General features: G+C 31.8%; 1 protein-coding gene across 1 annotated transcript; it reads right to left on the bottom strand.

Moving 5' to 3' along the window:
* Positions 1–3,087: 3,087 nt before the first annotated feature.
* Positions 3,088–6,651, bottom strand: LOC128162559 (plasminogen-like). Its single transcript, XM_052825798.1, has 4 exons — positions 6,557–6,651; positions 5,522–5,722; positions 5,162–5,289; positions 3,088–3,875 (listed from the first exon to the last, which is right to left on the bottom strand). The coding sequence occupies exons 1-4, from the start codon at positions 6,600–6,602 to the stop codon at positions 3,777–3,779; spliced, it is 474 nt and encodes a 157-aa protein (XP_052681758.1). The 5' UTR covers positions 6,603–6,651; the 3' UTR covers positions 3,088–3,776.
* Between the last annotated feature and the right edge of the window lie 5,059 nt (positions 6,652–11,710).

Genomic DNA, 11,710 nt, shown 5'->3' with positions numbered 1-11,710 from the left:
ATTGAAGATGGAAGAATAACTAACTTGCTAATAACAAACAATGTTTTACGTTGCTTGTTAAGAAAATGGAAAAGGAGAGTGGCACATTTTTCTCTTTTCCCTTGAGTTTAGCATTAAAAACGTGTAAAGCAAGTATGTAGTGATTTGTCCAGACCATCCTAACTCTTAGCACACCCACTCACGCTGGCATAAACATATATATTTTCTATCTTAAATGTAGACACACGTTTATGTGCAATGGTTAAAAACGACAGTCATCCATCGTGTAAATACACATAAATATTAAGGCGTGTGTGGGTAAATTACAATGAATGTGAACTTTTTCTGATTATTCTGCATGGTAACATTCTTAAAACCTAACATTGTCTGCCTTTAGATAAGGCAAATTTTCCAGTTCGCCCGGGGAACACAAATTCAATAGTTAAGTATATAATATGATTCTACAAACTCTAACACTAGACGTTTACCGATCAAAACTATTTTACTTTCAGACTCCAGACTTTAAACGCTAGAAACATCCTACAACTGGAAAATACCCAATATGTTTGCTGATTCATTAAATCTCTTAATTTTGCATTCACTCTCAATGGACATTACATCATCTCCAACAGAAGACTTTGCATAAGCAAGCGTGATAGATCAGTAATGCCTTAAGTCATATATATTTACATTTTCCAGTGTCTTTCCCTGTGATTATACTACAAATCGATTTTGTAATGCATAGTCTAATACATCATTCACCAATAACGAAAACTTTGATATAAAATCGTACACTTGCTGAAAACGAATCATACTTTGAATATCTCTAAAATCTTTAAATATAACGAATCATTCTGGAAATATTATGAGGTAATCAAACAAAATAAATAGTGATGCTATATCATTATTACTATGTATAATAGATTGATATTAAATTTCTAAAAATATTATGTGGAGTGTCCTTCGAACTAAACATAGCTATACATTTATGCCAATTGCCAGGTATAATAGTAGAATAACTATTTCAACGATAACTATATTTTTAAATATTGATCATTTATATTCATTTTGGTTAAACACTTTCACTACTAAATTTATTTTACTAAATAAATAAATATCTGCTTTAAGATTTCAGATGGAAAGTGATTTGTGAAACTTGATTTTTTCCAAATCTTCTATCAATTAAGTCCACACCAGCCCATTTCGTTTTTATTAAATGGTTTTCAGTTGCTTGAAAAGACATGTCACAAAAATAAAGCAAATTGTGAAACGTCGTAAATTGGCAAGAACTATGCACATAATACAATTCTGTAAGATAGCTCCACTGTACCTCTGCTGATATCCCTAGTTTCATGCGAGATAATTGCATACTTTTTTACCATAGAGATTAAGAGACGTTTCAATTTGTTAATTTGTTAACACAATACAAAAGATGTATTCCACCCCCGTGCAGATGCATATAAAATTGCATCCTGCGTAAAGAAAATCACAATGATATTGCACAAATGGCAACATTTATGTCATCAGATCCAAAAAACTGTATTGTGCCCACTTACCCACTCAATATCTGTATGACATGCAGCTACGCCAGCCATGTTTTGTTACGACTACAAACACAGTGATGTTTACAGATGCAGATAACGTACAAGCAGTTGAAATACTAATATAAGTTACGGTAATAAATATAAATAAGATAAAATCGAAATGTATGGCATACTTTACAGGGACATGATCATTTTTTCTTTCAAAATTTATTTTCATTTTTAATGTTAATAATATAATGATTAATCAGTAAGGCTTTCTTATTAGTCAACCAACATTTTGAGTGCCAGTCGTTTAGTTATAAATGAGATACAAAGCTCACAATTCTTTTTGTTAGCAAAGCTAACGTCATGGTTTTCTTTACATTTTGGTTGTTAAAAAAAACTTCCGGGTTTAGACCTTAAATGAATAAATTATAACAAACGCTAGTAACCGTTTATTTTTGTTTGAAACGAATACGCAGACAGAATAAATCAGCTTGTAAAAGAACTGGTATATGGTATATTACTGGTATATTGAACAAATATAAACAGAACTTTGTTTACATTACAAAAAGTGTGTGCAGTGCTTATAAATACGTACTTGTACTTATAAATCTACGAATGACACACCAATTTTGGTTAATCATTAGAAATGCATTACTTCCATGAACAATAGAAATAGGAAAAATAAATTTGACGAAAATAGTGACCATGCCCATTTAAGTATAAAACAAAGCACAAACAAATGTTGTTTCTTTTTTGGATCATGTTCAGCTGTAGTTGGTACATTTATTAAGAATTGATGTTTGTTAGCATGCAGGCGTGATTTGTTTGAATCGTAAATATTTTATTTCAGCTGTATTTGTTGACTATTTTTGTAGAACGAATTCTTAGTAATATTTGATGTTTATTTTGAATGTTTTTGGTTTCAAATTTATTGATAAACGCAAATCTTTGACTATATTTTTCGAATTTATTTTTAGATTCTTTGTTATATTTCAAATATCTGTGGACGTTCCCTGTTAATCATTATAAATAATTTTGTGTTTTATCATTTTCTTTGTTTTCATTTGAAGGTTTAATAAATCCGTCAATGTATGACGCTGTTTTATATTCAATTCGATCGTAAACAAAACTCCCGAAATCTTCTTCATTTCCCATCCCGAAACTGTGGTTTCTTCTTACCAAGTGTCCTTGGCAAACAATTCTACGAAAGATCTATTAAGTAAGTACTCTTGAGTGCCTCAGTGTTCTGTTGGTTGTTAGTTTAAAGAAGTTTTTTTTCTTTGCATTTAGTTTCCAAAGTTAATTGTTTTATATGATAGATTTCATGATAAAACAGTTTGTAAAAATGTTTTGAAAAATGACTTTATTTCAATTCAACAAGCACTTGTCAGTGCCTTCATTATGAATTAAATCATCCATAATAATGTTTGTTTTCTTCTTTTCTTTGGTGGATTATTTTTGCAATGCATACTTTTTGTAACATTCAGACTACGCTTGACCGCACGATGCAATAAATATTACAGCATAGATTTACCAAGAGAATTTTCTTGTCCGCACGATTAAGTAAATAATAACAGCATGGTTTTAGTGATTGTATTCCCCTGTCTCTACGATATAGTACATATAACAGCAGCAAATATAATGTAACAGTTTTACTGAAAGCCTTATAGAACAACATAGTTTTAGTTTTCCCTTTCTTCGTACGATGCAGTTCATATAACAACACCGTTTGACTGTCTTCCCTTGTTTTTCCGATATTGTAAAAATAACAGCATCGTTTTACTGATAGTCTTTCCTTTTCCACACAACACAGTATGATAACCATTAGTTTTATTAACAGTATATTCCTGTATGTACGATAGAGTATATTTAAGAGCAATTGCCCCGACACAAATGTGCGTCTTTTTATAGGTTGTTTTTTAAGAGTAACAGTGTAATTATATGATTCAAATTCTGAGAGAAAAAAAACTTCAAACAACACAAAACACGAAAACAGGTACAAAGTATACCCTTTCTATCTTGTTTTGAAAAATAAGGAGACGTTGGCTTATTGTCTCTAGATCTAGTCCTTAATATAAATACCGGATAATGCGAATAAAGACACAATACATTTTTAATTTGATAGTCAGAAATAACTATAAAATGTATTGAAATTAATAAATCAAACTTAAAAAGGACGTCCTAATGTAAATCAATAGCCAAGGCCTATGTGATGCCAAAACAAAGGTACATATTTTAAAGTACGCATTTTTGTCATTTTGTGCTGAATCAACACTTGGGGACGTCACAGTCCTCCCACCGACTGTCCGGGTCCGTCGTGTAGCACCAGGTCCCGTTATGATTGCTCGGATTTCTACAGTAATTCTCCTAGAGAAAAAATTGAAATAAATTAAAGAAACAGGTCAATTGTGATTTAACTGACGTCGGCACTTTTAAAAAAGATATGTGTATGTATATGAACTTATTAAGCGATGAATTAACTTTTCATACCTCAAGGCAAAAATCTAGGGGGGAAACAATAAGCATTTTCAGAATGATTATAGCTTGGTTTATCAAACATTTGATAAACCGATTTCAAATAATATCAATTTAGTTCTGCTATACTCCAAATTTTTTTTAATAGCACAGAGAGATATTGCTCAGTTGCAAATTGAAACAAGCAACCATTGATATTATTGTTTCATCGTTACATCTAACTCTTTTCACATTTCTGTTTCAAACTGTAACTCATTAAGTAAAAATAATATAGTGATCGGTAAAAGATTTTAGAAGTATAATATCATATTAATACTGACGTACAAATGGATAACAATATACTCTTGTGTTCATGCACAATATGAAATTATGTCTGTGAACTTATGGAGAAAATCAGAAACGTCCATTTCTGTGTGAACGTTTTACGGGTCAAATGGTCATACTTTTTACATCATAATGATCATCGCACGCCCTGGTCGTTTGACGGTTGCTTTATTTTAAACATAAATACACGGTTATTCTAATAGTTCTAACAATTTACATATTTCAAACGTTTATATTAGTATTTAACAGCGATTTTAAAAATCCTACCGTGATATAGATTTGGTTGGTACACAACCTATAGCTAGTTCATATCTCGGTAATTTTTTTTAAAACTACGCCGTTATTTTCTTTAAATGCATAACTATAGAACAGCACCCAATTGCTACTAGAAAAACAGTCTTAAATATCTGAAACAGCGGACCGGTAAATGATTGAAAAAAAGGAATACTGTGCTTGTACGAACGTGGCCCTTTTAGACTATTTCAATCTTATAATTTAGACCTAAAGTAAGATACAAAGAAACATCCACATTTTAAAGCTAAATTATTTGGAAAGCTATAAATGACAGTTTATGACTAAAAGTATTAAAACGAAATAATTGATGATGATCTTATTGATAATTTGTTGGCCTTCCAGCCTCCTTAATTGCCATTGATAAGTCTAGGTTGACAGGAATATTATGTATTTTCCCCATTTCATATATTTCAAAACTTTCTGATGTTAATGTAATAACAAATCTTGGTTGCAATGAACCATTCATTCATAAAACCATAAGAAAGCTAAAAAAATCTTTGAACAGTACATTGGGATTTCTTCCTTTTATGTAGTGTTTATAACCATCATGTTGGACATACCGAATTGTTTGGGTAGGAATGACTATGCGGTGTCTGTGAGTCCCAACGCTGACACGTTTTGCCGGTATACGTCACGTTTTTGCTCCCCCAGTAATTTTCTCCTATAGGATCGGTCGACTCAATACATACTGCAACGACATATTCGTGCAAAATCACGAACTACTTTAAGTATCATAATATCTTAATAGAATATATATATATATATATATATATATATATATATATATATATATATATATATATATATATATATATATTCACACATGGGATGTAAGTACTAAATAAATGAACTTACGCGTATTTAAGTTCCTCTTTTCACCCCCTTCCTAACAAAAAAACCAAACAAATCTAGATATATACCTTGGCATCTCGGCGTTTCCCACTGTCCGTTAGCCAGACACGTTATAATCTCCTTGCCCAATGCAACTGTTCCTTGAGGACATGTGAAGTTTCTACTCTCCCCAACGTTACCCGGTGTGTTATTTCCAGTGTAAGATGATACATCAACTGATATATTGGCACTGTATCCGATGTATGGTGGGGGTGTCGCCTCAACACATCCTGTTGATATTCGTTTAATTTATGAGATTGCAATGTTATTATTGCATACAGGGAGATACTTGCCAACGTTTTATTTTCGCCTCTTTCGTCCTCGTCATCGAGCAAATACAAGACCGAATGAATTGAAATTGCATGATTTTATTTTATCATTCAGGACGGGGCAAACCATTTTGCAAACATTACACGAGGTGAAAATAAGCTAGAATACAGTCATTCATTTACGTAGCGGTGATACACTACAATTGTATCTCAAAAATGGCTTGCAAATCGAATTATTTTAAAATTTCTAAATAAATGATCAATAAAGCTGGTGACCGTTTTTGTAGCCACAATGGGCATCTCAACATATGAATGGTATCTACGGCGCATAGCTTAATAAAATATCATAAATAGCAGTTAATTGGAATGACCACAAAATGTCTATTGAACATGTTTTATAATGAAGACATGTAAAGTATAAGACCTTGCTGCCTCCTTCAGTGCAGAAATGGACATGGTGGATCAAGTTAGCATAACTAATGACTTTTGATTATTTTTTTAAAACCATATAACGTCTAATCTGACTTGACAAGACTTATATACCTGTAAGCCATTATAGACCAATGTTTGATACAGAAACAAGTAGAAAATTTAGATTCAATAAAAATTAATAATACCGTTGGGTATTTAAGCTTTTGGGTAAAATGGAAATTGCTGCTAAATCAAAAGTTCGAAGACACATCACGTACATATTATAAAAGTAGTCATTGAAAATGTAGAGTACTTGGCGCCAATATATTATAATACTGAAAAAATACTCAGTAGTGAGCATAAAAGGACCGTCATTCATCTCACGTGATATGAAGCAGGAAGATTTGTTAGTGGAATGCCAAACACGCATTTGTCCTCTCGGGCACGTCAAATTCCCGCCTTCTCCTTGTTGTGGTGTTAATTCCTAAAAATAGGAAAGGGAATGGTAACGTGTAATTCTATACCATTAGAGACACTGATTATTGACTGGGACAGTAAATAGAAATAAATAAACTATTAAAGACATATGCTATGGACCGTCGTAAGAAGTTTTAACAAACTGCTCTTTGTAATAGCTAACACCTAGACTATAAAGACACAATTTAATAGAAACAGTTTACATGTATATACCAAATTTTAACTACGCTGTGGAAATACGACAGCTCATCGCCAGACGGCAGTCCCTGTTGCGCAATGAACTTGTTTTTGTCAGGTTCACATATTTTTAATACAGGCTTTCCAAACCTCCAAGAGATGAGAACATCACTGGTATGTGTTAACGAGGTCATTCCTAATACAAGACACAATGCGGAAAAATGTAAGACTAATGTAAAGAACTGAAATCATGAGTGATGAAGAGAAGAGTTGATAATCAGATTATTGTTTCTCTTATGTTCATCCTGGTAAAGCATTTCCCGATTGATGACCTTGATCATTTATTTGGTAATTTAAGGATGACAATATTTATTTGAACATTTATGATATAATATTAAGACAATTAATAAGCAACACAACATATCCTGAAATATGAAACAGGACCAAACCAGTGATAATCTACTATTTATGATTTATTACATTTACTTGGATTTGAAAACCATTTCTGAAACTCCAAAAGTCATGAATAACTTGGACATATAATGCGAACAATTTAGAATTATTATTGTAAAAGAACATATACATTTGTATTATGAAAATGCATATGCTATAAGAAATACAATTGATAGATATCAAAAGTTGTATTTACTGACCAAGTGCGAAAATGAAGTTTGTAATGGCTATATACTGTTTACTGTTCATGTGGAGAAACTGGTTTTTAAAATATATGTCTTATGTTTATAATTATGTTTAATTTTATGATTGCATAGTATATCAAATCATCCTTTCCGTCTATCAGTGTTTGTATGTCTGTCCATTTATCTGCCTGCAGTCCGTTTTATTTTATAACCCTGATGAGGTTACTGATGTAGATCAAGTTGAGATCATCATTATGACACTTATATACAACAAGCCTCACAGACAATATCAATCCTCTTAAATGACAGAGTTTTTTAATGAGTTATGAATGTATGGTTGATTAAAATTTTTATTTTAAATATGATTTTTGTGAATAAGAATATTTTTGTTATATATACCGGTATAGATAACTTATAAAAAATATAAATATCCTAGTTAGGCCACACCAATATAATTTCTCGCTTGTCGGACATTAAGTGGAAAAGGGTACGAGCAGGCGAGCGATAAAATAATAAGATTATTTGTTTTGTAGCCGAAATTTTAGGCGGCCCATAATGATATTATTTGTAAAATTTTATTTAAACACGAGAATGCAGGATCCGATGAAAAAGAAATTTAAATGGTGTGGCCTTCCACATTTTGTATTTTTTAGCTCAAATTGAGGCTAAACCATTATAATATATTACCCTGCATAATCATTCTGATAAAGTCTAAATCATACATTATAAATAGCATCAAGACCAATATGGGGACCAAGGAAGGGTTCAAAGTTCAAAGTTCAGCATATATAGGAATTATAGGATTGCATACAATCAATAGACATGTATATACATAAGGACAAATCATAAATCATTTCAGAATCTGCAGTGTTGTTTAGTCCAATCAGATGATAAGATTTAAATAACTAGAGCAGAGCTCGTGGCAAAGCCACGAGTAGGTCTTCCGTTGTTGCTGCGGGTTGAAAGTATATGTGATATGGTATCAAACGATTATAATGACTAATCTTTCAGTTCTGCTTTTGTTATAAAAACGTGTTGTTATTGAAAGCCTGTATATAAAACATGTTTTGAAAAAGAAAGGAAGAAAATGTTTTAGGAAAACTATTTGTCAAACACAGTTTGTGTAATCGTTTCAATAATTCTTTAAAAAATGAAATGTTAAATGGCGAGTTAAATTTTCAAAGGGTAGCAAGCATTGTTATAAACAGTATGTACTCATGATCATGTCAGGAATTGTATTTTTTTTAAAAACCGAACACGCCTACAAAACACATAACCTTTTCTCTAAGATAACTTCTTTATTTGAATCTTTCTAAATTTTGGAAGACTATGTGCAAGTTTAGAATTGTTACGTGCTGACAAAATTTAGTAATTAGTCAAAATTGATGGCATCTCTGAACTTTTCTATAGGGAAATGTGTGTTGTCTAATGTTATTTAATGATACGAGTAGACTTGGACATTCCAAATAATATATAAAAAGATCAGCGGGAGAATTTATGCAAAAGCAAGCATCTAAATTTTACACCAGATGGTGCTGTTTCATAGAGACACCGCTATGTAACGTTAATTAATTTGATGTAATAATATGCAAAATCCTTATTTTTATGTCAGTGGGTTGATTTTTAAAATTGAAAAAAAAACTTCAATTGCACATCGAAAGGTATTACAGAAAATGTGCAAAAATTTCGTGGAAAAATTTGGTGCCAATTTGCAGGTTCAGGCGAGCTTCGAGGACTTGAGCAATTTTCATAATTGGAAGCATGGGGGTACATCTACAGACATTCATCTACAACCCCTGAAAATTTCAAGCTTCTATCTTGATTAGTTTCGGAGGAGATGCGTGGACAAAATGACCCTTAAAAAATTTCAAAATCGTCTATATCTGAAACCGGAAGTGACGTCATCGTGTTAAAATTTAATAATATGTAGCTACGATGATGTTCTATCACTCCTACAAATTTCGTGCAAATCGGTTGGGTAGTTTTTGAGAAATAACGCTCCAAAAAAGTCAGAAAAAGAAAAAAAGAATAATAAGAACTAGAGCAAAGCTCGTTGCAGAGCAACGAGTGGGTCTTCCGTTAATATTGAAAGTAAAGCTTGAAGTTCCTGTAAGAAGCAAAGTTCTTAAAACAATAAACATAAGTAACTAAGACAAAAAGAAAAAAAATCGAATTATTTTTAGTACGAGGTAACACAATCCGAATGATTCTTAGTACGAATTAACAAAAACCTTATCTATTTGAAGAACGACTTAGAAAATACAAATCCGATTGTGTAATAGTACGATTTAACAATTATCGAATAATTTTAGGTACGAGTTAATTTTATTTTGAACATAAAACTATTTTCTTAACCAAGAATGTGGAATCAAAATTTCCGGAAAATCAATTTTAAAACCCCAATATCTCTGTAGTGCATTGTCTGATTTTAAAACGGATTTCAGCGTAACATTCAGCTCAAAAAGTTCTCTTTTTTTGTTTAATGATTGGTATTAAATTATCGCTCAGAAAAGAGTTATTATAAAAAGACTGTGTAGCCTTCCTGGCCCCTAATTTGAGGGGTCAGCCCCTTTTTCTTGATATCGAATAAAAGGTCTCGGAAATATAAACATATCTTGTTCAACAAAAGTTAACAAATTGTTAACCGTTTCGAGATATCTGACAACTTTGGTTTGGGGGCTGACCCTTGATTTCCTTACCAGGGCCACCAACAACAAAATGTTAGGTATCATATTATTAAGAACATAATTTTGAGCAACTTTTTATCTACATTGCTTTTCAAAATATTTTTCTTTTTTCAGATATAAATGATTTAAGTTTTGAATGTTTGGCCCCTTAAAACCCCTAATTACGTAATAAAAGACTTAGGTATGGTACTGTATAGGTAAACATCTGTACAATGAACATTTTTGCTTCTATAATTAATAACAAATTATTTTTCAGTTATGAGTTATTGTAAGAGGAATTTAATGCCTCCTTGGCCCATAATTTTAGGGACCAGCCCCTTTTTCCTGATATCAAATGAAAGGTTTTGCAAATATAAACATATTTTGTTCAACAAGTGTTCACGAATTGTTAACCGTTCTCGAGATATCTGAACAATTGTGTTTTAGGGACCGACCCTTAAACTCCTTAATGGGGCCATCAACAAAAAATATAAAGGCATATTGTACAGAACATTTTTTTGAGCAACTTTTGTTCTACATTGCTTTTAAAAAATTTCTCCTTTTTCAGATATTTGTGATAACAGTTTTCAACTTCTGGCCCCTTGAAACCCCTAATTAGGTAATATATGACTTAGGCATGGTACTGCATAGATAAACATCTCTACAATAAACATTTTTGCTTCTACAATTGATAACAAATTATTGTTCAGTAAAGATTTATTGTAAAAAGACTTTAGAGCCCTCTTGGCCCCTAGTTTTAGGGGCCAGTCCCTTTTTATTGATATCAAATGAAAGCCTGTGAAATTTGAAACAACTATTGCATTACATGTTTTGACAAAATATGTATACGTCAAAAGATATTACAGAAAAAGTGGAAAAATTTCGTGAAAAAATTTGGTGCTAATTTTCAGGTTCAGGCGAGCTTCGAGGCCTTGAGCAATTTTTATAATTGGAAGCATGGGGGTACATCTACAGACATTCATCTACAATCCCTGAAAATTTCAAGCTTCTATCTCGATTAGTTATGGAGGAGATGCGTGGACAAAATGACCCTTAAAAATTTACAAAATCCTCAATACCTGAAACCGGAAGTGACGTCATCATTTGAAAATTTTATAAAATGTAGCACTAATCATGCTCTTTCAGTCATGAAAATTTTGTGCAAATCGGCTGAATAGTTTTTGAGAAATAGCGCTCCAAAAAAGTCAGAAAAAGAAGAAAAAGAATAACTAGAGCAAAGCTCCTTGCAAAGCAACGAGTGGGTCTTCCGTTAATGTAGGAAGCAAAGCTTGAAGTTCCTGTATGAAGCAGAGCTGTTAAACCAATAACAAGAGTAAATTAAATAAAAAGATGAAAAAAATCGAATTATTCCTGGTACGACTTAACAAAACCCGAATGATTTTAAGTACGAATTAACAAAAACCTTTTCGATTTCAAAAACGACTTAACAAAAAAAATTCGAATGTGTTCAAGTACGACTTAACAATTATTTTTGGTACGAGTTAATTTAACTTTGAACTTTATGCTATTTTTTAAACCGAGAACGTGGAATCAAAATTTCCGGAAAAATCAATTTTTAA

The sequence above is a fragment of the Crassostrea angulata genome, chromosome 9 (assembly GCF_025612915.1).
Source record: "Crassostrea angulata isolate pt1a10 chromosome 9, ASM2561291v2, whole genome shotgun sequence".
NCBI classification, from domain to species: Eukaryota; Metazoa; Mollusca; class Bivalvia; order Ostreida; family Ostreidae; genus Magallana; species Magallana angulata.
This window is presented reverse-complemented; position numbering and strand designations above follow the sequence as displayed.